Here is a 26,557-nt window from a genome sequence, read left to right on the forward strand (position 1 = left end):
CTGCTGTGCATGACTCAACTGCATGAACCTGAGCAGGTGGGTCCCAGCCAGCCCCGCTGCCGGGGAGGTGGGACTGGGTGCCCTCGGACAGCCCCTTCCCACCCGTCCCGGTCTGTGACTGCCCGAGCAGGCGCGAGGGCTCCGCTCCGGACGGTACCTTGCCCAGCTGCAGGTCGGAGAGGGAGCAGGCGTCGATGAAGGCCTGGGCTATCACGGAGAGACAGGCGTCGATGTGGTCGGTCTTGTCAATGTCGAAGACGAACTGGGGGTTCTTCAGGATGTTGACCCAAAACCTCAGAGGTAGGCTGCGAGGGAAACAAGCCAGGAACACACACTGGTGGGTCTTTGTACGTCGGAGGGAGAGAGGAGGAAATGCAGGGAAGAAGATAGAAAGTGAATAGCAGAGAGGAGCCAGGTTCTGCTGTTTCATCACACCCTGGCAGCATACAGCCCTCTGCCCAGCTCAAGGGGCAGTCACATGTCCTCACCCCAGACAGCCCTTCCGTCGGGCTGAGGCACGGACAGGAGCCCTCAGGCACAGCCTGGCCAGGCGAGCGTGTTCCCTGGCTCCCCGAGCAGCTCCCTGGGCCGGCTGAGCTCCAGGAGGTCTGCCCGTGGGGCTGTCGCCTCAGGATCCCTCACTTGCTGAGTTCTGTAGCACTGGTGTCAGCTCCTTTTCCTTCTTCCCCGACAGTAACCGTCATCTGGTTCTGATGGGAAGCCTGGCCCCGTGAAATGCATTTCATGTGTCTTTTTTTTTTTCTGCTCTCTCATCATTTTCTCCTCCAGTTATTTCAGTGCTCACTTGGCCACAATACATGGCCCTTCCCACCATCCCTCCTCAGCAGCTGAGGAGTGCAAGCTGCTATAAGTCTTTGCTCTGCTGGCAATTAAAGGTAATGAAGGGTAGGCAAATCCGTAGCTCTACGGCTGTGTCTGCACGCCTGCTATCGCAGACAAATTTGGTTTTAATTTTCACATGTTGGGCTGGGAACAGTCACTGTCCCTGCAGCCTCAGGAGCGCTGAGCTGAGGCTTGACACTCTCCTCGACACTCCCTCCAAGCTCCCTGCTCCCCCCGGTTAAACCTCCTGGTTTCTCTCCTGCTCTATTCCCCCCTTCACCTTGGCTCCCCCACCCCATTCCTGCTGCTCCTCACAACCCCCAGCACTGCTCGTGGCTGGTCCCCAGCGTGGCTGTGCCCACTGGCATGCTACTGCCACAGCACGAGCTCACGGAGTCCCGGGAATGCCCTGGAGTCTCACTGGTTACAGAGATAAGTTGGGAAAAGTGTCCCCAAGGGCTGAAAAGCCAGAAAGCAAGTGAAAAGGAGACAAATGTGCTGGTTTTAAAATCTCCATGACGTTTTAAGACCTGACATGACTTTGTCTCGATCTCCAGTGCTCAGAGCTAACACCACTGCCATCTCCCATTGTCCCGTCCCTCCTCTGTTTCTCCTTTAATTATCTGTATTAGTGTGCCAGTTCCTTCTGCCCTTTATCTGCCTAACCCTCCTCTTCCAGCTCGCCTCTCCCCTGAGCTCTGTGTTTGTTCAGAGCTCTCCAAGCCTGTGTTTGGCCTCCCCTTTGCCACCCTCCCCTCCATCCCTGCCTTGTTTTCCAAGTCCTCCTTCTACTTTTAGCAACCTAACGGTTAGTCCAGGACACCAAGGCTCTGCAGCTGCTGCTCCTGAGAGATGGAAGGAAGGAAAGAAAGAACAAGAGATTTCCTCTTCCAAACCTGTTGGTCTTCCAGATGTGCATCGTGTCAGGGTCTGTGATCCCTCTTTTCTCTGCTTGCTCCTCTAGGAAGTCGAAGAAATACTTCACGGCCACAGGCGGTTTATCATCTCTGATACTGAGGATGGCTTTGAACAGGTCGTCCAGGAACTTCTGCAGCGTGCCCTGCAGGACGGGAGCGCGGTGGGGACTGGGAAGGCAGCAGCACCCGAGCCCAGGGACACAGCACGAGGCGCTGCGCCTGCTGCGCGCGAGGGGAAACCCTTCGCTGCCAGTTGGATAAATCAGAAGAGAAAGGGGATGCCAAAGCAGGGAGGGAAAGGTTTGTTTGTGCATAGTGATATAATTAGCTTGCATTTGGGTTTAATTTCCTTTGGCATCAAGATTTTCTTTCTTAGTGCTAGGATCTCACATCTGCGATTGTTCTGCACAGTAAATACAAAGACTGGGGACTGCTGGCCATCCTTGTGATCTCTGCTCCAGTGAGGCATCATGCTGGGATTAAAGATGGGCTGGGAGCCCAACTGCTGGAGCTGAGCCCTCGCAGCGAGCGGGGAAGTTCAGATCCGAATTAAGGTTGCATGAACATCCCCCCCTGCTCCCAGAGCTGAGCACCTCCTTCTCTTCTCCCAGCAGGATCCCTTGCTCCCTTCCCAGAGCAGCTCCTCGCTACGGCCCACAACCAGCAATCCCACCCGCTGGCCTCCTACCTTCGTGGAGAGCAGCCTGGTCAGGTAGATCTCCGGCAGGACTTTCTTCCGATGGCTCTGTCTGTGGGACTTCTTGTGTTCAACGGATTCGTCGGTTGGGAGGACCTGGGCCGGTATAAAACACGTGATCAGAGCGCTCCTCTCTGCAAGTGTCACACTGAATTTTCCTTTAAGTACAGAATTTCAATGCATATCAAATTCAATTAAAAAGCAGTTACTGTGCTATAAGTGCACCCTCATACGGCTTTAAAAAAGTGATTAATAATACTCAGTTTTTCTGATATTTGTTTCTCTCGCACCCTTGATTCCCTCTCTGAAGCTGGACAAAGAAAATGAAACCATCAATCTGCCTTTGCCTGCCAGCCTCTGCAGCACTGCGCGGCTGCAGCTCGGGCTCCCAGGAGCAAGGCACCGGCTTTGCTTAGGGTTGGAAAAAGTGCAATGACCAGCCAATATTCCTACCCTGGCCTCCTTAAAAACAAAAATAAATATTCCACCAGTCAGGTCAGTTAATCGCTGCTCTGTAATGACCCAGCAAGCCATTTCAGTCCACCTTGGCACTGTTTCACATGTGCACACTCGGTTTCCCATCCCTTCTCCCTCTGCTCTGGGTGTACACGAGCACGCATGCACTGTGTGTTTGTGCCCCATTTGAGCACGGGAACTTTAGCAGAGGAAAAAAAATCAGGCTATAAAATATCGCTGTTGTCCATAACCCTTTTCTCATAACAGCTTTCAGCAATGTTTAGCACTCGGTACTCCCAGCACGGCGCACAAGCAGGAACCAATAAATCTCCGCCGCGCCGGGACGCGGGCGCCGTGCCAGGGCTCCCGGTAGGTGCGCTGACCGAGGCGGTGCCGCGCTCCCACCACTCCCCATCCCTCTGTGGCTGCTGACAGCCTCAGCAGGCACAACAATCACCTTGCCATCCTGGTAATTTTTTATTATGTCCCATAGTACTACAGCTTGTCTACAGATAACCTTTCTGCGCCTCTCCAAAGAAAACCAACGAGCCCTGATCCAGCTTGTTCGTCACATCTGACGTCCCAGCCCACGGCGATGAATTAAGTTAATATCAGCAAGGCACGCAGCCACCAGCCTCCGCAGGCAGGAGCGGGGAACTTACCAAGTGGAAGTACTTCTCAGTGTCCAGATCCTTCACTGTGAAGCACAAGAGAGGGACACGGGGGCTTAGTCGGGGGACCCAAGCCGACACCCGCCCCCGCAGACACCCCTCGCCTCAGAAGGTGTTTTGCTTTCCCCAAGAACCCCAACACCGAGCTGGTGTTCCCACCCCGAGCGGCCTCAGTGTCTTTGTGGTGGTGTTTATCACCTTCTGGGCACCTCAGAAAGCACGTTAAGGAGGACTTGAGGTCTCCCATGGGGTGTTTAAGAGGGACTCAAGAGCAGGGTCAGCCCAGGGGCACTCCTGCATCGCGATGCCCCACAGCCCCACACCGTCTCCCAGCCCCATCATCGGGCTCCTCGCTCCAGTGGCTGAAAGGATTCCCACCACAGAGACAGGTTTGAAACCCCTTGTTCAATGTGAATTTTTGTGTCCTTTGGTCTGTTTTGACTCTGCACAGCCTGATACCTCGAACCATGCTGGCAAGAAGCTGAGCATGTGTAACTGGGAGGGAAAGGGCTTTTCCAGTCAAGTGGTTTTAGATCCTTCTTTTTTTTCCACTTTGTTAGCACAGACTGAATGCAAACCCCCAGTGAGGATGTGAGACGAAAGGTGCCAACACCTCCAGGACAAAAGGAGAAAAGGAGAAAGCAGGACACTGGATCACACATTGCTACAGCAAAACCACAGGCACGACCCTTGCCTCTCCCACGGCGCGTGCATCAGCAATCTGTACTTCCCAGGCCTCCTTCGTCAGCCGCCTCGGCTGTCCCAGACCACTCTCGGTGCCTTCCAGGCACAAAGCTGGCCCGGCCGGTGCCCGGCTCTGCCCCACTGCAAAGGGTGCTCTACAGACAGGTGACACCAGAGCCAGCCCTGCGCAGGCCAACACCATGCCCCGACGTCCAGGCAAGGGGGCTGGGGGCTGGCTCTCAGCGTCCCTGGCCACAGACACCCTCCAAAAACACAAGTGCCTCCGCCCGGTCACCAGCAGCAGGGGAAGAGAGGTGGGACGTTACCTCTGCTCAGCGTGGTGTCCTTCTTGTCCGACAAGCTCATGGCCAGGGACGCTCCTTCGGGGATCTGTGGAGGAAGGGAAGAGCAGCCATCGATGACGGGGCCTTAGTGGTGCCTCCCACGGAGCCGGGAAGGGCCCGGGGGAGATGCCGGGAGCGGGGGGACGCTGGTGCAATCGCTGCTCTGCCCCAGACGTCCTGACCCTGCTCCCCACTTGGGAACTGGCACCAACGCGCTGCCCTGCATGGAAGGGGTTTGAAATGCACGTGCGAGACGGTGAGGTTCTGAAACCCAAGGGGAATCGGGCAAACACAGGTGTCCAAGATACACTTTTGGGTGTCGATGCCAGGTAATTCGAAGAGGAAGGAGCGTCACGCTGCGCAGACGCTGCCTTGCCTTTCCCTGGAAGGGCAGAAGGAACCCGGCCGCAGCCCGGACCCCCGGGGCCGGTACCACGTCCCCGTGCCCCGTGCCAGCCGTGGGGCTCCGTGGCACGGCCATTACACAAATAACAACATTAGTAAGTACTCAGCTCCGCTCTTGATTTTCCACGCGCTGTTACAGACCAGTGAGGATTATCCCCCAGGCACACCAGGGAATATGGAAATCATGTCAGGATTTCTGGTTTCATTTAATTTTAAAAGGAAAAACGGTCAAGAAAACAACTTGATTCGCCCCATTTCCTCACAGCTTTGGCCTCCTCCCCCCGATGCACCCCTAGCCCCTGCGCTCGGGGCAGGCAGCGACAACCGCGCCAGCGATTCCAGCAGGAGCACGGAGCAAGAGCAGAGCGATACTAATCAGCCAGGCTGGTGGCCGTGGGGAATAGGAGCTTTTTTTTTTTTTCCTCCTCTTTCTGTTGTCAGTAATAACTTGTTTTGCATGAAGAGTGTTTAATTAGTTTCAGTGTGTTGCAATATTAACGAGCTCCTCGCCAGGGCAGATGTCTGTTCCCCGGAAGCTCTCCGGAGCTATGGCAACCTCCCTGCGTGGTCCTGATAGTCCTGGTTTTGGATGGGGTGGCAGCTCGCCCCCGGGGCCAGGCAGGCTCCCAGGAAGCGAAGCTTTCCCGCAGGTTTACCTTGTAATGTGCCAGTGTGTTGAGCTTCTTCCTGCCGTCCTCCACCACCGAGGTGTCGTCGAGGTCCCGCAGGATGTAGCTGTCGGTGCTGGTGGCGAACCACTCTGCGCACAGAGAGGGAGAGGTGAGATGCTGGCCCCAAGGAGGCACATGCGGAGCCTCTGTCACCTCTCCCAGCCCAGTCCGGGTCTGCTCTCTCTGGCAGTGCCCTCTCCAGGCGCTGACCCTGGATGCTGTTGCTCAACATCTGCTCTGGTCTCATGGAGCCCCGAGGCCTCGGCAGTGGAGCTGGGCAGCCCCTGAGCGCTGCGTGGCCAGTCCTGGTGCCTCGGGCCCCACTGCACGTGCCTCCAGCTCTGAACCTATGGCTGGACAGGAGTCCAAGCACCCCTCTGCTCCACCCGGGCTTCCCTAAAGCTTCCTTCCAGTTACGGGGCTCCCTCCTGCCCACCAGCATCTGGTCCTACCGCTCATCCCTCAGGAAGACCATCCTCAGGAAAAGGCTGCCTTGATGTCTGCCCTCTTGTCAGTGCTGCTTCACCCACTGCCCTCGGACAGACACCAAGAGCTACCCTGCAACATCAGGTGCTTCATCTGGTTTTAAGGACTGGCTGGCCTGATGCATCGTGTCCTTACCGAGGTCGACGTCTTCCACCCTTGGCCACTGGGAGTAGGGGACGTTCTTGCAGAAAGCCTCCAGAATCTTCTCCTTCACTTGGCTGAGCGTGTCCGTGTCCATGGCCCTGACGCTCAGGGAGTCCATCCCGCAGCCTTGGAAGGAGACGTTGAGGTTCTGCGGGCAGAGGCTGGGTTAGGGGCGAGGGGGGTGACCCACCCAGCTCTGCTGTCTCCCAGGGACGCACGGAGGCTGCGGCAGCTCTCGCTGGTGTGCTCTGGGCCCCGTGCTGCTGGAAATCAGTCTGAACACACCCCGTCATCTACACTGTACTGCTGGTGAGAGGTGCTGATTTACAGCCCCGGGGGCTGAAGGCCCCTGTTTGTTGATGGAGCCAGGAGGACACAGGCAGCGACCTCCTCTCATGCTGCCTTGCTAATGGGCCTTACCCCGACACGCAGAGACCACCTCGAGGGTGGGAGGAAAGGTCAGCCCCATAACCAGTCATGTCCTCAGCTTCTTGGCTCCGACCGGTGACTAATGGGTCTGCCAAGGCTCATGGCTCTGCCTCTCCTGACGCAACGGGTCAAGCTCCTTTGTTTAAACAAGCTTTAGGCACGCCACAGGCTGGCTCTGCTGCACCACTGGAGTCCTCCACCAGCACCACCCCATAACCTGCTCGAGAACGCACTGAGCAGCGGGACAGGCAGCTGCAAGGGGCTGCAGGCTGCCACACCACCAGCTTGGACCTCAGGGATGGCCATGTACTGCTGGGGTTACAGCAGAAAGCTGCAGGGCAATGAGAGTGACTCTTTCTACAAAAACCCCTCTCCCTCTCCTTGGGAGCTGCTGCCACACCAGTCGAGCGAGGAGGGGCAGGGTCCCGGTGCCTCCTGCTCTCCAAGCTGTGCAGACCCAAACGCCACAAGCACTCCTGTGCCTGAGCACAGCTGCCTACTGGAAGGACACCCAGTACAGGTGAGTTACGGCTGGGGGTCGGCACAGCCTCTGTGTTCCTCTGCCAACACTGCTTTTGGGTACCAGGATACAGAGTCAGTGTCCTTCACCATGAGAACACTGTGAATGCACAGATAAAGTCCAGTCTTCTCCATAGCATGAAGATATTTTTTCACATCATATACGGTGCTGGTGTTTTTTAAAGCAGAGGTTCTGTTACCAGCAATGGGGGATCACTGGTGAGTTAGCACTAACTGCGTTGCTCTCCTCCCTCCAACATACCCTGTTCGCTTTTGTTTCTCTTCTTGCAAACAAAGTAGGAAGCAGCTGCACTTCCCCTGCTCAGACTTACGGAGTTACCACTCTGCCGAGAAAGCCAATACTGCGCGCCCTGCTGCTAACCCCTCTCAGCCTGCGCCGTAGATTTACAGGTCAATTGGTAACAGGAACCTGCAGAGGACGTGGAGCTCGAACCTGCTCTGAGTCACGGCGATGCACATCTGGGGTAACCCGCTGACTTCGGCGAAGCTGCTCCAGATTTATGCCAGGTAATTGAACGCAGGGTTTGACCCAGGCTCTGGAAAGGCGTCTGCTGAATTCTGTGTCAGGCACTGGAGGGAACTGAGCCCTCCACCCACAGCCCTCGCCTGCCCCAGTCCCGCGGGAGGCATTCCTCAGAGCCGCCTTCCAGCCCCACTCCTGTAACACCTGGGGCAGAGCCCTCACCCCTCACCACAGGACTCGCATTTGCAGCCAGCACCTCTCTGCTGCTAGTGAAGATGCTCTTGCTGGAACGGCAAACCTGTGGCTTTAACTCTCTAAATATGGCACAACAAATTTTCTTACCTCCCTCCAGCCCTGATCTGAGGTACTTGGATGACCCCCCTCAAGGGACGGACATGAAAACAAACAGTTGTTATGAGCCTTGCTCGCAGTCGTGTGCTTAGGCAGGGTGAGGGCACGGGTGTATAATTTTCAGGTTACCACACCTGCACGGGTACCAAACCAGCCCCCTGCACAACCGCCCCGCGGGGTACACGTCCATCAGAGCCCCGGGGTGCCGGCACTCACCCTCGGCTTCGCCTCGATGTTCTCCCTCAGGAGCCACTCCTCGTTGAGGGTGTACCTGGCTTTGCCCGTGATGGCATCAATGGAGCCTTTGTTAATCTGCTGCTTGATCGCGCAGATCAGCAGGAAGAAGGGCTCTCCCACCGTCTCCTGGGGGAAGGAAAGAAGACTCGGTAAGCAAACTGGACCTGGTGGTGGTAACTCCTTCCAGCGGCGTGGCGGGGACGGGCTCTGCATGGACGCTGAAGGTGCCTCTGCACGTCGGGGAGCAGGACCGGTCCGTGCCCGGCGCTGCGAACGCCCGGGGGTGCTCAGTGCCCCCCAGCTCCCACCAGCATCTCGCAGAGCCTGCTCAGAAGTTTTCAGACTTGTGGCAACGTGACAGCGCAGCTGGGAGAGAGGCCGTTAACAGCTGACAACAGCCACAGGCGACTCGGAGAGGGCGAACCGTGACTGCCAGCACCAACACACCCCATCCACCTTCTACCGCGGGCTGGGATTGCCACCAGCGGGCTGTGCCAGCTGCTGCTGCCTCGCGGGTGCTGCTCAGAGGCGGGGGCATATGCGGAGCTGTGCTGAGTGCGTACGTGCATGCACGATGCTCAGCAAAACACAAATGTGCATTAATTTACATGTGAAATTACACATGAACTTCAGGGAGGATCTGGCGTGCTCCGGTACTGAGACGTCTCCTGCAATGTGACAGAGCGCAGGCTGTACACACCACGCTCAGCAGGACGAGGAGGGGGCTGGTGTGTGCAAAAATCCAGGTCCACAGAGATAGGTGGGCGCTCAGCTTTCTCATGGAGGTATCAGCTGACCCCCCTCTTCACGCTGCCTGGTTTGCCACTGAGCTCCGTGGCAGGGAGCCCGCCGCGTGTGCCTGTGGCTCTGGGAACCAGCACTCATAGTTCTCATACCACAGCGAAGCCCTGATCGCAGCAAAGCAGAAAGGATCAGGGTCAACAAGCTGTTCCCATGCGACAGCAAGCAAACACACCATTTAACTCCTTACATTCATCAAACTTCGCCTTACAGGAGAGAGGTGAATTGTGACACTGCTGCAATGAAAACAAGAGACGTAACAGGGACCAGCTATTAGTGATGCGGTTCAGCTACACGGTTTAACGCCAGATTTCCGATCCACGTCTGCCTGCTACGCTGATGGGCAAGTATAACATGATCTATTTTTCTTAAGAAACTTCTCAGTGCTGGAGTACATCCCATTCTCCCCAACGTTCATGTGCAATTTCCTTCCAACGAGGCAAGTGCAAATTATTGCACATTTATGTACTTTCTGAGCATCGCACACACCCCGCACAAACCCTCCTGCCATCTGAAATCCTGCTCAAGACCACAGATACGGAATGATTTGGTATTTCTCAGCTAGGAGCTGCTAAATCCTGTTCAATCTGCTTCTTAATTAAGACTTGGTGATTCTTTTATTCTAATTGCCCTGTAATTGCTAAAGCAATTAGTCTGATGTCAGTTTTGACTCGGCGGTATCCAGCGCAGCTGACGATAACACTGCGGCGGGGCTGTAGGTGGGCACGCGCCATCTGTGCCAACAGTGCCCCCGCTTCCGAGGGCAACTTCTTTATGAGCGCAGGGAAGGTCCGTGGGCCTTCTGCCGGGTTTAACAGCTCCCTGCAACGCTCCTTCCGAGCGCGCAGCACAGACCGGGCTCAGCAGCAGGGCTGTCGGGGCTGGGAGCGTGGGGAGGCACGGGTCCCAGCAAGCAGAGCAAGACGTGGTGACGCGGAGAAGTTGAGGATTGCAAACAGAGTAGAGAAGTGTCAGAAGATGTGAGTTTCTGAAAGGTGGGACATGAGATAACGAGCAAGGGGACGACACCGGCACGGAGACACCCCAGGCTGCAGTACCTGCTCCCCCGCAGCGTGAGCCGCGGGGCACGGCCAAGCTGACCCCACAGAGGTGCTGACAGACCCCGGCGACGGCCCCGCGCCGAGCAGGAGCCCTGTCTGCGTCGCATCGCGCGAGCACGCAGCGGGGATGACCCCGAGGCGAAATTCAGTGCTGGGTTTTGGAGCTTGCCCCGTCCCCCCGTGGGAAGCCCGGGGCCCGGCCGCAGAGAGATGTGAGTGGGCTGCCAGCGGCTACGGCTGCCTCCAAAAACATCCACAAAGCAGGGGTGCTGCCGATCCGGGAGCCCTCTGCGCCCTGAGAGCAGCGTGGGGTGTGTGGGGTGGGAAGGGGCAGCTGGGACCCACCGCGGTGGCGAGATGCTCCTTCTGCTGGGCTTTCTGGCTCTCAGGCTCGGGAGCTGTGGGATGTCATGGAAATCTGCACAAGCGCTAATCAGAGAGCGAGTTTCAAAGAGGGGGAAGAAGGGCTGGCAGGCAGGGACTGGAGATAAAATGGCAAACTTGGAAACCTCAAGCATTGTTCGGAAAAACTCGTCTGGAAATGAATCAAAACTGTCTTTTACTTGGCTGGTTGGGAGAGAGGAAGTTTAACTAGAAGAGATCGGTGCTGATTCAGGACAAAAAAATACTTTAAAAAAAACACAGTCTGGGGCCTTTTTTCCTCCTATTGTGAATGTATTTTAACGAGACTTCATTTTCATTTTTGACTGAACTGTTACAGGCTCTTAAAGCTACGCAGGGCACTGAAATAACTTCACAATAATGGAAAGCACAGCTCAGGCTGGCATTGCCTGTTCCGTGCATGATGAGCGTGGGAGGGCTGGGTTTTATATGCTTGGGAAAAAAAAAAAAAAACGGTTTAGAGCACAGACTGGATTCACATGTTGCTGCCCTATTAACAAGGCTGACAAGTCATTAGATGTGTCCTCCCAGGAACACGTTACAGTCATTTCCAAAACGTCTTGGTGAGGCTGGGGTGGGAAAAGCACAGAGAGCAGCTGCTTATCCCAAGTGTCTGCTAATTTTGGGATCATTATCTACTCGCATTCTGCAAAGAACCAAACCTCAGTTCCATCCCCCATGCAAAACTTTGGGAAGCTTTGGACCCAGACCTAAAAGCTGAATTCCAGAACCTTAATTTTCCTTTAACTCCCAGTCCCCTGAGCCTGTTAGGAGCCAGGCACAATGGTACCACGGTATCTCATGGCCTTTTTTCAGCATTTGCTACCAAAGCTGTAGCAGAAGGTAGAGACATGGACCATTTTATCTATGATTCTCACTCAGTTCTTCACAAACAGAGGTCGGATTGTGCAAATGCTGCAATTTTCCTCTGAAACCAGTACCAAGGAGCAAGCCTCCTGCTAGTGCTTCATCCTATCTCCTGCACGCCCTGAGCAAACCTTCCCCTGGCAGTGGGGCCTCTTCTCCCAGGCAACTAGCGATAGGACAAGCGGACACAGCCTCAAGCTTGGCCAGGGGAGGGTCAGGTTGGACATTAGGAAGCATTTCTTCTCAGCAAGGGTCATTAGCCATTGGAAGGGGCTGCCCAGGGAGGTGCTGGAGTCACCATCTCTGGAGGGGTTTAAGAAAAGACTGGACATGGCACTTAGTGCCCTGGTCTAGTTGCCATGGTGGTGTCAGGGCAATGGTTGGACTCGATGAGCCCAGAGGGCTCTTCCAACCTGATTGATTCTGTGATTCTGTGACTCCACTGCCTTCAGGTGCCCTCCACATGTTCAGACCACTAGTGACTGAGGCCTGCAACTCCTTCCCAGTTGAAGACAGCTCCTTCAAATCATTTTCCCCCAAAACACAAATGGACGGACTGTTAGAGGGAGCATTAATACAAAACAAATGTTTCGGGCGTGTAGCGTTGACTTACAAGGGAAAATACAAGCACTTGGAATTCTTCCACCGCACAACGGCAGGGACCTTTGCAGCAGCTGTTTCGAATAGACGTTGTGATTAATGGGGATAATTCAGGAATGAAAACCAGACCCATCGTCACACGTCTGACAGACCCGTGCTACAGGCAGGCAGGCAGGCAGCCTTTTTTCTAACCAAGAAGTGCCTCTCTGAAGGCATCAGTTTGATCCGGAGGAACGTGAGGCACATGGGAGGCGTTTCACTATCACTGGTATTTAAATCACAGCCCCGAGCTGAAGCCAGCCCGCGCGTACGGAGGTGCTGGCCGGCTGCAGCGGCTCCGCGCTCCTTCGCGCTGCAGGGAAGGTGCCGGCTCTGCCGACCTGGACTGAGACCCCGGTCCCTTGGCACAGCTGCGCTCGCGCCCACCTGGCACTGTCAAAGGGCCTCTCTGGGCACTTCTGCCCCATCAGCTCTCTTCCTCCTCCGTGTTTCAGCAGGCAGCACGGTTTCTCCCCTGAGCAGGTCCCCACCCTCACTGCAGAGCACGTGTGATGTGAAAGGCTCTTGGGAATCACCCATCGCGCTCTAGCACGGACACTGCTCGCTTCTCAGAGGCGGGACATCGGCTGTGGTGGAAAGTGCAGTGATGGTCTTCACCGCCCCGGCATCGTCTGCACCGCCCCGGCGCAGGGACAGCCACCAGCCCTGGCCGCAGGGACGGCCACCAGCCCCAGCTGCCAATGGCCCTGGCCGCAGGGATGGCCACCGGCCCCGGCCGCAGGGACGGCCACTGGCCCCGGCCGCGCGCGGACCCTGGACAAGCCCACAGCGACGGGCACCTCCCTGCCAGGCGCGCCGGCACTCGGGAGCTCCTCCTCGCCCTTAATTAGCTGTGTAATGATTCCAAGTCTTCAGGCCCGCGTGATAAGACTCAACTTTCTTTCCTCTTTTTTTTCCCCCCCCTGAGAAGCCTTCTTGCACAATGTACATTTTTAGCACAAACTGGAGCTGGATCAGATGCCTCACATGTGGTCTCCACTCTCCAAAAGGAGAGATCAGCACTTTCTTTCTCCAATGGTTTAACTACAGGCACAAAAACTGAAGATTAAAAAAAAAAAATCACTAACTCACTCTTGTCTGCTCTTACAGGCTGGATAGTCGTGCTGCACCGTCACAGCCATCCCCACTTGATCTGTAACTTTTCTTTCATTATACTGGCTAATTATGTGAGCTAAAATGAAAGATTACGAACTACAAAGCTACAGGCTTTAGGACACAAAGTGATCATCAGCTGGGATCAGAAGACATTGCGATATGTATGAGGACAATACAGTATTGCTTCTGTGCTTATAGCCAACACCCCGGGAAAAGTGATTTTTCAAAGGCTTTTTCCAGGTTCTCCCTTGTGGGCATAATGGGGTGTCCTCCAATTAACTGCCGTGGAATCAATTAAGTTATTGCTCAATTCTTCTGGGAAATTCCAACCAGAACTGGCAAACGTTGGAGATAAAGCACTGAGCAGATGGACTGCTGATGTGCTCTGAGATGCCAAATATATTCCTTCTCGTTACTGTCGGAAGACAGTCAGGCTTCTGGGACAGACATCCCCCTCCCCGCTGCATCTGGCCTCCTGCGTGAGGAGCCCCACGTGCCGCCGGGCACCGACCCGGAGCAGCCGCCGCCCCGGTGCCACCAGCCCTCCCGACAGCCAGGCGCTCGACAGACGATGCTGACCTGGCTGGCGACCACGTGAGTTGGTCAGAGAAACAACAACTAACTGGAACGGCTTCCAAAACCTCAGGCCATGCTGGTTATTTGTCAGCTCCCCTGCGGCTCTCTGCTCAAGCACGGTGAAGACATCAGTCCGTGCTCTGGCCTTCGGAAAGGCCAGAAGTCTTGTCTCACCGCATCCCCAGGCAGGAGTGGAGAAGCAACTGAACTCAGGGTTGCTTCTCCACACTTGAACCTTTCAATCCATTGGAGTTTGTCAGCCCTTGGTGACCGATCCCGTGGCAATGCTGGCAGGGCCTCGGCTGTCCCACGCACCCCTCGTTGCCCCGGCATGCAGTGCCCAACTCGCACCCCCGACAGCAGCGGTCTGGCGCTCTTACTCTGAGATAGCTGTACATGCAGATGGACATCCAGTTGGTGAGCATCTTCTCCACCACGGATTCTGTTCTCCTCAGCATCAGCTTGGGGTTTTTGGAAGCTGAAGCATCTATCAGATCCACCAAGAGGTCCTTCATGATGCTGGTGTAATACTCCAGTTTCCCATGCAACGCAATAGTGAGCAGGGAGGCCAGGTTACATCTGAAACACAGAATGGTGTATGACTCAAGCACCAATCCCACACGACTGAACCACCGACTGGCACAAAAAAACCCCAAAAGACAAAGGCAGTAGTTCAGACAATTTTCATGAGCCTTCTCAGTGGTGTTAAAACTTCAAACCCTCTTTCAGTGCTGCAGGACCTTGGGTCAACTCACACCCTCTTACTGGTAAACCAAGTGTTCAGGGATACAAACACTCATGAGCAAGTCACTCGTACCTTTTGGGGCTCTTCGGGACAACAGAGGTTTATGGCCATCTGTTTCTAACAGAAAAGTGGGAGGCAAGTGTAACTCGACCTTCAGCTGAAATGCATGGCTCCAGACATGGGCAGCATTGCTTACAGGTTAGGAATAAATGTCTCCTCCACCTGCCAGGCCTTTGGTTCTGAAGCTCATACCTGTCTCTAACAGCAAAGTCCTTCTGTTGCTCGAGAGCATGGACAAACACGATGAGAAAGTGCTTGTTGTTGAGCAAGGTGGAGAACAGCGAGATTCCTTCTTCCATATTGGGTCTGCAGCTTTCAGGGATCTAAAGAAAAATTTAGAAAGCAGAGTGAGAAAACCCCTGCTTGTTGTTTTCCTCCAGCTTTTACCCTTCCTGACTGCAAGGATGTCCCTGCTGAATGCGGAGGCACTGAGCTGAAGACACCTCACTCCCTCTGCTTGGCACAGGTCAGCAGCACGCTCTCCTGGCGAGGGCAGAGCTGCCTGCGGGGCTGTATCAGCAGCAGCTTGGCCAGCGGGGCAGTGGCAGTGACCACCCCTCTCTGCTCAGCACTTGTGAGGCTACCTGGAGTACCATGGCCAGTTTTGGGCTCCCCGCTGCAAGATGGATGTTGGCAAATCAGAGCACGTGCAGCTGAGGGCTGCCAAAACAATTAGTGGGCATACGAGGAGAGGTGGAGAGGCTGGGTTTGGTCAGCCTTAGGAAGAAGTGGTAAGGGGAGATCTTACTGCAGTCTTCAGCTGCCCCATGGGAGGGTAGAGAAGACAGAACCAGGCTCTTCTCTGCCGGCACAGTGCTAGGACGAGAGGCCAGGGGCACGGGACGTTGATTAAATATAAGGAAGGAAGTTTTCACCTTTAAGGTGGCCAGACACTGGAACAGGGCCCTGAGAGGCTGTGGGATTTCCATCCTTTAAGATGTTTGACACATCTGGACAAGGCCCTCAGCAACCTCATCTGGCTGGAGCTGCTTTAAGCAGAACTCCGTTCCAACCTAAGCGACTCTCTCATTCTTCAATTCCTACTTCTTGTCCACATGAAACCCAGCTCTGGGACAACCACAGCTTTTACCAGGTCCCTGCTGGGGAGGGATCTGCTTTACGATGAACTGTGTATGGGCCTGGAGTGACACACAATATGATACACCCAGGAAGGAAAGCCCAGAGAGGAGCCGGGGAGGATCCCAGGACAATGCTCCTTCATGCGAGAGCGGATCCACAGATCTGCCTTCTCCAGGCAGCCAAAGCCTATTCGATGCTGGTATGTGTGAGTTGTTCTGAGCCATCAAGCATCCCCCACGCACCACAGGAAAACACATGGCATTGTCAACACACACGAGTACGGTTAGCAACCACTCACGAGCATCGGTTTTGTCAGTGGGTTACTCACTTTCCATTCCCCCACCAGGAGCGGGTGAGTTTCCTGGACCTGGGAGCCCACCTGGGAGCTGAGCTGCTGGGAGGGCAGGATGTAGCACTCCTCGTAGAGCGAGGAACACTGCAACCAAGCACAGCGTTAGGGGAGGGCAGCGGCACCCGGCCCGTGCGCCACAAGGAGAGACATGTCATCGGGACTGCAGACCACCCATCAGGAAGAAGTGCGTTGGTACGGTTTGCGAAGCATTTAAACGCTTTGCAAGAGCCTCTTGAATGAGCAAACACCACAAGAACGGGGGGAGGCAGATGTCTGCGCAGACACGGGGCTGTTAGGGTAGGGAGACTGCAAATAGACTCATTTGACAGCTAGAAAAATCCCAGGAGAGAAAGCATTATAGAAGACTAAGTCAAAATAGAGGAGTGCTGTGTGTTTTAACATATGTAACTTTTGAAACAGATGGGAAAAGTGTTTAAATCTCTAACATTCATATAGCAGCCTGAATCTTAAAGACTTTAGTGTGCAGATATCTAGAGATTGGGTAACTTGAAAACCTGAGTAATAACTACTAATGAAACACTCTGCGGTCATAAATCATCATCTCACTCCTCACCACTGAAATGCAACTGCCCCAGGGGTGAAATAGAGCCGCTGTTAAGGGCCCACCGCGACGCAGCGGAGCAGCTGGTGACGGGAACGATGGCACCGGCGCGTCTGGTGCGGCCCTGGAGGAGGGCGCTGGGGAGACAGACTGGGACTGGGCGCCCAAGGGGCGTCTTACTGGGAGCACCATGTGCCCAGCCTTTGACAGAGAGGAGAGAAAGGGGGAGACAGAAACATTTAATGAGCTCCCGAGGACCGGCAGAGCAGCCGGGAACACGCTGTGTGGGAACAAGCAGCCCCCTTTCCCTGAACGCCGACGGGAGATGCGCCCTTCAGCCACCCCTCAGCCTCCGCCGAAGACAGTGGGGTGACACTGGAGCCCCTGGGGAGAGCAGGGAGTCCCCAGCATGTTCTGCTCACGTCAGAGCGTGTTCAGAAGAGGGTGTCCAACGGCATCACATGGGCGAGCCAGAGCGGACGGTGCCGCCACGGGGCTCCTGTCGTGTGCGAGCGAGCCCGACCTTACTCCACACCCCAGGAGCTGCAGCTCCACTTTTGCTGATAATTGAGGCTGAAATATGTGACAACTAAATATACAGCGGTGGGATGATTTTGACACGCTGTAATGAGCTTTAGCAGAGGGAAAGTAGAGCCCTGATCTGGTTAGGAAGGACCGGGGAGCGACTGGGTGCCCGCGTACCGCCTTACCTTGGGGAAGAACGTCCGTGTGACAAAGTGCTTGTACTCCAGGAACGGGATCCCCTGGCTGCGGTTTAGCTCCTTGGTCAGGTCTGTCATGTCTGTCTGCAGCTCCGCAAAACCTTACACAAAGAGACCGCAGATGGTAAGAGCTCCAACACTGCACCAGCTGGGACAGTAAGCAGGCTGGCACCAAAGACCGTGGCACGGCTCATCTCTGCCTCTCGAGCCTTTCCCCCGAGCGGGCTGAAGCAGGGCTGTCCCGAGGAGCAGCAATTACTGTCCGGGTTTAACGCCAGCACTGACAGCGGGGACATCTCCCTGCTCCAGGAGAGCAGCCCCGGCTCTGGTCCTGCAGGATTGGACCTCAGCCTGCGCTGCAGGCACGTACCGCGGGGACAGCAGATGCACACACTTGGATTGCTTCTCCCATTGCTCTAGTAGGAATGTGCTGCAATTTTTGTTGCACCCAGTCATAAAACACACTAAAGATTAGTGTGGCCTTCAAGCAACCCTCTGACATGGCCAAGGGCCATCAGCCCCGAGACAGTGGCACTGGAGATGAGTGGCTTGCCTAAGTCAGGCAGAGGACAGTGGCAGAGCCACACTTCCAGCCTCTGAGCCTCATCAACAAACCCTGCCGAAGCTCAAAGGCAGTGACAGAAATTCTCCTATAAAAAAAAAAATCTATCAATTTCTAGAGCATAGAAGGTGAACAGCCTCAACCCTGCTATTCCAGCATCCCCCTCCTAGTCCTGGCTCCTCCTCGGTGCCCAGCACGGCACCTACCTTTGCGGATTTCCTCCCGGATCTGCGACTCCATCTCCTCCATCTGGAGCAGGGTTTTCTGCCAGTAGCGCTCTGCTCTGCGGCTCTTTGTGCAAAACACAAAGAGAGCTGGAAAAGAGGAAAGGAACAAGCCTTGGGACTAGGGCTGAGGAGCAGCTGCAGCCGGGATCAGAGCGGTCCTCTGCTGACACGGGTGCAGAAAGCTAAACTCAGGGTTGCCTTAACACCTACAGCAGGACCAGTATCTGATCAGGCAGTTGTCGATTAGCTGCAAATAAGTAAAACCAGCTGGAATTTAATGATCATGCTGTAACTGTCATCTTCAATTTAGGTCTGGGCTGCCTATATTCAGCTTAACTGTATATTAATATATTCCAGCTGATTAATGAATACAGATTTTAAGACTTTTACCACCTGTATTACAGTGTTCATGTCTGACAGTCTTCCCATGCCTCCAGAAATATGTTTCTAATGACAGATGCCGCATTTAATAAATAATGTGCACTATAACCTTTGTTAAAAATAAATTAAATCCCTATTAGAAACACCTCATTTGCTGTGAACGGACAGGTTTCTCACTGCACAGTCACTCTGGGCATGCAATGAGAAGATACCCTGGCCAGAGGACACAGGCGTGCTGCACAGCTTCCAGTGTGGTTAGCAAACCCTTGGGTCTGCTCCACATCTGCAGCTAAGGACGCTCGCTCTGCTCTCCACACTCTGCCAGGCGCCTGTCACTGGCTGCTACTGACGACAGGACCTCGGGGCAGGTGGACCTTGGGTATGGTCACCAAATGTCAGTCACGCCTGAGAGTGAGCCCTGTTCAAGTCAGTGCTAGTCCCAGACCAGTTTCTCACACCCTCCTTTATTCTGTATTACAGTAGCTACTAAGTGTTTGGGGGGAAAGGGTAAGTTGTTAAATACCACAGGCTCAAGTAACAGAGCTGAACTATGGATTGAGCCAGCAAATGCTCCATGCTGCAGGAAGCTTTGATGCCGGGTACTGGCTTGGTCCCGTACAAAGAGTGGCTACTGCTGCACCCAGACCAGTTTCAGACACTGCACAACTGCAGCACTCAGAGGTTTCCTAACGTGTGAACGAGTCATCTTCACCCCTCCACATGCAATGAGAAAAAAACCTCAGCACAGCCTGGAAACTCATCGTTCCGTTCCCTTACCTACGACAGAGAGGACCAGCAAGATGCTGCAGATGACGATGGAGACGATGATGGCGGTCTCTCCTCCCCCAAGGTGCAGCATCGCAATCGTGTAGTTGAACTTTCCAACTTGGATCTAGAGAAGGAGTAGGAGGGAGGAAAAGCAGGAGCTGAGCAGCACGTTGCCAAGCAGCTCGGAGGTCAAGCAAGGAGGGACTCCGGGCAGCGCCCCGCAGACCCTCACCCCAGGACACACTGACCATGTGGGCCCAGCCCCCAGGCTTCACGGGGAGCTGGGCTGTGCCTGTCACTGCTGGACCTCGGGGACTCTGTGTGTCCCAGAAGAGCCCAGTTCCCTTCTTGTGTGCTCTGGTGGGAAGCCAAGGCCGGCTCGCAGCAGGCTGCGGTGCCGCAGTGGTGCCCACCCAAGGGCCACCACAGGGCTTCGGTGGCAGAGCCGCAGGCTCCAGCCCACGTCACGGCCCCACCGTACCCAACCCCGAGCACGAGACAGCCCTTTCTTAGAGAGCACACCGTACACATAGGCCTGCCTGGGCTACTTGTACTAGAAAACACTCCCAGTAATCATCTGACTTTGTTATGACTCTGACCGGCGTTTGAATCCCAGCTGCACTCTCCCTTCTCCTCCAGAAGCAGAACTGCTGCCACTCAGAAGGAGGGTAAAGAAACTTTAAAGTCTTTGAAATACAAATAAAGAAAGGGAATGAAAATAAATAATAATGAGAGCAGAGACGAGTAATGATCTTGCGGCTAAAGCAGCGGACTGGGCATCAGGAGGTGCTGGCTCTGCTCCCAGCCCGTACTTCTTGTGACACCAAGCACAAACGGCTTGAGCTCAGTCCTTCAGTCTCCTGATGACCAGAAGGGAAGAGGCCAACACACATCACAGGCAGGCTGGCGAGCTTACTCGGCGCTGTTTACAACAGGCTCTCCAGGCCCCGGGATGAAAGGGTTCGACAGCATCATCTGATAAGGAAAACTCATGACCATGCAAGTCTTCCGCTTCTGGAAATGCGAGTTTCACTTCTCTCAAGGAATGAGAAGTGAGAAAAGCTTGAGCAAAAAAACTGAAATGCAGTAGAGAAGAGATGGAATAATCTTAGGATTACATCGGTGTCCCAGAGCACCTCCGGGAAAGGTGCACGCTGCGGTTGAACTACAGGCAGCCCTCGGCAGCTCCAAAGCAGTGCCACAGCAGGGCCTTCCCACCACGGCCGCGCATCACACACCGCGTTGTGCACAGCTCTGTGCCCTCCGGAGGTGCTGGATGGGGACGGGGAGCCATGAGCGCCGCGCAAGCACCCACGGAGGTTGGTTTGAGGGTCTGCACAGCACCCTGCCTGGCCTCAGCTCTCCACCTCTTCCATCTGAAACGCTGCAATGAGGCAAGTCCTCCATGCGGTTTGAGACTGTCTTTTTTTCCCCACCAACTCAACCTTTTGCATTTGCCAGAGGAGAAATCCCACGCTTGCTGTTTAATTCAGTGTTCAAACAGTCTGGTCATGAACAAAAATGGGTTTGAAGGCCTCGGCAAGCTCCTCTGGTTTATTTGGGTTGGTCTACTCAATACAATTTTTTTGTAAGGGGAATTAATTAATTAGGTTGCAACTTTTCCTGTCACCAGCACGTGGGGGTGCAGAAGGGGCCAGGGTCAGAGGATACCCTGCTCCCAGGAAGAGCTGTCGGGGTTGGGCAGGAGTCCTGGGGCACAGGGTCACCGCTGGGGTCACCAGGAACCGTGCTCCGGCTTACGGGATGGAGCTGTCTCGCAGCCTCCCAGGGTGCAAACGGGATCCCCTTGGGACTAAACTAGACCAAACTCAAGCTCCAGCTCACCTAAGGCACTCCCAAAAGAGCTACTCGAAAGTGATCCCCAAAATACAGGGAGGCTCAGGAGCCCCAGCTTCATCACCAGCTCCTTCTCTCCACAGACAGCTCCCACTACTAACACAGACCTGGCCCAAGAACACCTTCCCGGAACAGGCATACCCAAAACCACAGTCAGAATCAGGATCAGCAGTGGGACACACTTTAAAGGGCTGTTGTCCTGTGCTCTGGTCCCTGCAGACGTGAGCTCTGCCATCTAAGGAAGAACAAAGCGGGCAGCCACAGCAACAGGCACCCAGCTCGCCGGAGGAGAGAACCTGCATCAGCCGGCGAGGCCTCTGCAGCCCCCCACGGCTGCCCCTGACGCCAGCCCCACAGGGACCACCGCACACGCCCGGCCCCACGGTATCACAGCTATTACATGTATGTTATAACGGCAGCTGCTGCCTACGGACCGGCCGGCAGGAGATAACTCAAACCACATATGAAGGCTTAATAAGCGCACAGACATGACCACAAGTTGATTATTTAGCTGTACTCTCACTGCTGGGACATTCTCCATAGCTATGTGATACTTTAGGGCTGGGTATCGTTCTCCTGCTTCCTAGGGACCTACTAGGACATTGTCCTGAATGGTTTATGTCAAACCACGACTAGCAAACTCATAAATTCCTTTTCTTCCCCAAAGGGATTTCCCTGTTTCTCAGTTCTCGCTAAAACCAAAATTACCCTATTTAAAATTTCCATTAAAATGACTAGGGAAATTCTGCTACTTCTGCATTTCCATGTTTCCAGTTTGCAACAGAATTTCCTACACCACAGACTGTAACCAGTAAACTGGACGATGCTGTCAGTGAACTGGTGGTGCATCTTCGTGCCTTCCTTCTGGGCAGTGCGAGTCAACAGCCCCAGCCCCCTTCGCAGCCTTCCTCCTCCTCCTGCCCACGCCACGGGCTCCCACCCACTCACTGTTACCACACGGACTGGGAGGGGGCTGCAGGGTCTCTGACCACGGAGATGGAGGCACCTGCTCTCCAGAAACGAAGAGCCATAGTCACATCCCTGTGTGGCAACGGTATGACATGAGGGAAACCGAGGGCGAGAAGAGCAGTTAAGTCAAGCCCTCTGTGGAAAAAAGGACAGTAACAAAGAACTGTGAGTTTTGCAGACAAAAAGATGAACAACAGCCCTGAACACTGAACTTCTTGCAGTGACAAACCAGCAGCCTCTGGGAAGCACCCTGAAACTTCCCAGCCCTGCGTCCTGCTCTTGCCCTCCCCGGTCACACGTGGGGACCCATCTCCAGTGGCTCACAGCAGCTTGGAGCTGCAGCTTGTGCTGGCAGCGGGAGGTCAGCTGACTGAAAACAGTGTGGAAAGCCCCAAACGTGTCTCATGAGCAGCAAAAAGAAAATTCCTGCAAGTGACAAACCCTCACACACCTGGGATTTCACAGCGCCATACCAGAACTGCCCAAACCTTCCCCAGCTCATAGCACGGGTACCTCAGCGGGCAGCTGCCGGTGCCCGCAGCTTGGAGCAGGGCAGCCCCAGCACTGGCCATGCCGGCGTCCCCATGAGCCATGCTCTGCCCACCCTGCCGTCGGGCAGCCTCCCTGGGGGTCCTGCCCTGACACAGCCGCCCCTGCGCACGCAGGGCTCACGACACGGACCCCGTCTGCCCCGTGCCCAGAGCACAGAGGTGCCGGGAGCTCACCGTCACGGGTAACTGCCTGTCCGAGGTGCTCAGCGACTCGTTGACAGAGCAGTGGATGACTTTGTCCGAGACAATCTGGATCTCGCAGGAGATGAGGCCAATTTTCACTTGGTACTCTCTGCTCTCCAGGCCCAGGCTGTCAGGCTCTTTCTGGTGACAGAAATAGAATCAGGATGTCAGACTCCACAGGAGCAGCCGGAACTGCAGCGGATTTTCCCACTTTCCTTTCCACATTCCCTGCAGTTTTTCAGACCTGGGAGGCCTCTCCCTCTCCGAGGACATTTTTTCAGCACCCCACAGGAAACCCAGACCCGGGCCGTTCCCCACTTTCCTGTTTCCCATTCCCGGCTCAGCGTGGGGCACAGGGCGAGCCAGCCCCTCGTGGAACCTGGAAAATCTGCTTGTGACCTGCCCTGGCTGTGCAGCGCAGATAAGGATCCAGGAGCCCACCTGGGAGGGGGAAGGATGCACAGCAGAGAGACAGCCAGGGGATGGGTCTGCAGAGCCTGGGAAAGGGGGGGGGAGTTGCAACCAGTGAGGATATCCTGCGGCGAACAATGGCCTTTGAATTACCACGGCGCATTGTCCAAGCCACCCGATCGCCGCATCCCCACTTCCGTGTTAACTGAGCTGAATCCAATAGCCAGAAGAGAAGAATGCATGACCTGTTTCTGCAGGAATAAATATCTATTGTCAGGACCTTCTGGAGCACCTGCCTGCTTTCAGGCCGGTGCATTATCGTTCTTTTTCACACATGCAGGATTTTATTTAGCTTCTTGCTACTACATCCTTCAAGCGCAGCTCTCGTCATGCCTCAAAGGGCATCCTCAGGTCAGGCTGCGTCTCCTGGCGAAGATCGATGCAGGGGCAGCAGGCTGAGCGAGAACCGCGCAGCTCCTGCCTCTCCCACCCCCCTGCTCTCTCCTGTGTTTGTGGACAGTCGCTGTGCTGGCACTTAGGACCCAAGAGCTGCCCAGTGGGGAGCAGGCAGCACCCCAACACAGCAGAGCTGCAAACGCCTCTCTTACGTGTATAACCAGAGTTAAGGGCTCGCCAGGATGGTGCTTGATCCACTTCTCCTTCTTGGCTGTGAAGAACTGGGGGTCGGCGTAGTACTCCAGGCTGAACTTGCTGACGTGCAGGGCCTCCTCGGGGTACACCTCCTCATCCAGGGCCGGATGGTCGTCTGCGTAGAGGCGACCGTTGAGATAGAAATCGACGGGTGCGGGTTTGCTCCCCGCGGTGGTGTTGGAGGCGGCCGGAGAGGGGCAGGTGATCATGGTGCTGCTGTGAACCTTACAGCTCTGAAAGAAGAGAGCACGGGCATCAAAACACCGACACCCTGAGTGCTCCCACCCAGCCGGGCTCCCAGCACGGGCCAAGGCCTCAGCTTCACACCCCGAACGCCTTCAGGCACCGGGCACGCAGCCCGGCTCCCCGTTACCGGGCGATACCCACGGGGGACACCCACCGTTTGCTCTCTGCCGATGCCACGGACAACCATGGACACATTCTGGACCAGCTCAAAGCCTCTTCCTTCCAGGGTGATGGTCCTGCCCCCGCTTCGAGGAGAAGGGAAGAAAGAGAGGGTGGCTGCAGAGGACAACACAGCAGCGAGGTGCAACGGCTGGGTCTCCCTGCTGTCATTTCCCAGGGACGCTTCCCAGCTGCTTGAGCAAGTAACCCAACAGCCAAAGCCGTCTCCTGCTTACAGCAAGCACCCACACTGCTACCAAGAGAGCAGGGAAGGAAGGAGGAGCAGCAGCTGCTGTGGTGGAAAGGGGGGCTTCTTCCAGCAGCAGCAAACCGTCCCCCTGCTCCCACTCCCCAGAGGAGCAGCCTGCCTGCGCGTGCCAGGGCACGCAGCGCAGTGCCGGAGGTTAACCCCGACCCCTCGCAGCGAGGGCCAGGAGATGTTCCCTGCCCCGCAGCGACCCACAGAGAGCTGTAAGGCTTGGAGAGGGAAGAGACCTCTTTAAAGTTGACAGGGATCCTGCACCTCCCAGACTCTTCTGATTTAGATCAAAATGTGAAAGTTGCGCTGTGTTCTGGATCTGCTGCCTGGGGAACGCGAAACATGGGCCTCCCAACGTGCAGTCAATTAACGACGGTAACGAGAGGGCCCCGATGCACACCAGACTGCAAGGGGTGGGGAACCAGCACTGCTTGTCCGTTCTGGGCAGCAAAAGCTACACCCTGGCTTTACCTCCCCCTTCCTCTGTGTCACATTTGATCTGTTTGGAGCATCTGTCAGGGAACAGTCAGGAGGAGGAGAGGGTTCTCACCTGATCTGGCTCTTTTTGGGGTTGATGTCTGATATAACTGGGTTCTTCTCATACTTGAACGTGATGTTGTAGCCGGCACAAGACTTGTTCTCGAACTGGACGCACACCCGCACGGCCGTGGTGGACTCCGTGGCCGGCATGGTGCAGGTGATGGTGCTGTCGTTGCGGCTGCGCAGGGAAGGGCAGGGTAAGCTGCAGAAAGCCAGGGCAGACCGAGCGGCCAGAGCCAGGCACCGCGGACCTCAGCCCCCCCAGGGAAGTGAGGCGGTCAGCAGAGACAGGCAAGAAGGAGCTTCCAGTCACATGCCAATCATCTACTAATTACATTGCCTACTAACAAGCAATTCTGAGCATGTACCATCCCAGGCTGCCAGACTGATGGTGCCATGGTGCCCCTGCCCAAACCCCAGCTCCTCCTGATCTCCTGGGGCCAACATCATCCCTCCTAATGCTTTGGCTCTTGTCTCCAGTTCAGTGCCAGCCCCAGACCCGGCCCCACCTGAGGTCCGTGCACTGCTTGGAGGTATTGACGAGGACGCGGAGCTCAGAGCCGACGTCCAGCCTGCTGCCTCTGATGGTCACTCTGGTTCCTCCAGCCTTTGGGCCGTTCCGGGGAGCTATGGACTGCACCACGGGGAGCTAAAAACAAAGGGGAAATCTGATTTCTAGTCTGGTAAATTCACATTTGGATACTCCACGCTGCAGGTGGGAATTGCCTCAATGAATTTAAGCATCCAGTATTGTGAGGCTCTGAAACAGCAGCACAGAAAAGCTTTCACTGGCAGGCTCTCAGAACAAGGAGAGAGGTACAAATGCTGAGGAGTGAGATCATATAAAACCTCTGTGACTCCCTGCAGTCCCTAAATTCTGGCAATAAATGAGACATGAGTCCAAGCTGGAGCCCAGGATCCCACCAGTCCCTTGAGATTTCCAATGGAGGGTCCAGAGCTGGCGACAGCTCAAGGTCCATCAACAAAAGGAAATTCCTTGTCTATTCCAGCTCCTACCATCCCTGCCCTTCCAGATCCATTTCCTCCTGAATGCAAAGCTAATGCTAAAGCCCCGCTGGATGATGGCCTTGAGATCTGTGAAAACAGCCACCTCGGTCCAGATAATTGAATGCCAAACTCCTTCTTAAGGAAGCTTCAAATCTGAATCTCCTGAGGCAACAGGAACTAAGGAGGAAGTTGCTTTGCCTCTCACCGTTTTCAGCAGAAACTAGCATCTATGTTATCTGCATTTGCAGCCCCTGGAAATCTTCCTGAGATTCATGAGCTGGAGGCTTTGATAACTAATGCACCACTCAACCCTCATGCCAGCTACACAGAGCACCCCAGGAGAGTCTGTGGGCAGCCTCCCTGCTCCGGCTTGAGCAGGACACCAAGGGCAGAGCAAATAATTATATTTCAAGGCCCTTCCATAAGGCACTTGGCAATCCCCTGTCACACACGCACACCGGGCT

At 55.2% G+C, this 26,557-nt stretch overlaps 1 protein-coding gene across 1 annotated transcript in view; it reads right to left on the reverse strand.

Annotated features, from left to right (window-relative positions):
* PLXND1 (plexin D1) overlaps positions 1 to 26,557 on the reverse strand; it is a 71,770-nt gene that overhangs the window by 5,619 nt on the left and 39,594 nt on the right. Inside the window, 19 exon segments of the mRNA XM_068409733.1 lie at positions 158 to 305; positions 1,740 to 1,903; positions 2,449 to 2,553; positions 3,576 to 3,610; positions 4,595 to 4,658; positions 5,674 to 5,777; positions 6,310 to 6,466; positions 8,318 to 8,464; positions 14,181 to 14,379; positions 14,798 to 14,928; positions 16,014 to 16,121; positions 17,310 to 17,422; positions 18,090 to 18,197; positions 19,269 to 19,383; positions 22,811 to 22,960; positions 23,839 to 24,114; positions 24,282 to 24,372; positions 25,096 to 25,263; positions 25,595 to 25,734. Coding sequence (XP_068265834.1) covers positions 158 to 305; positions 1,740 to 1,903; positions 2,449 to 2,553; positions 3,576 to 3,610; positions 4,595 to 4,658; positions 5,674 to 5,777; positions 6,310 to 6,466; positions 8,318 to 8,464; positions 14,181 to 14,379; positions 14,798 to 14,928; positions 16,014 to 16,121; positions 17,310 to 17,422; positions 18,090 to 18,197; positions 19,269 to 19,383; positions 22,811 to 22,960; positions 23,839 to 24,114; positions 24,282 to 24,372; positions 25,096 to 25,263; positions 25,595 to 25,734 — 2,523 coding nt within the window.

The sequence above is a fragment of the Nyctibius grandis genome, chromosome 10 (genome assembly GCF_013368605.1).
Source record: "Nyctibius grandis isolate bNycGra1 chromosome 10, bNycGra1.pri, whole genome shotgun sequence".
Lineage (NCBI taxonomy): Eukaryota > Metazoa > Chordata > Aves > Nyctibiiformes > Nyctibiidae > Nyctibius > Nyctibius grandis.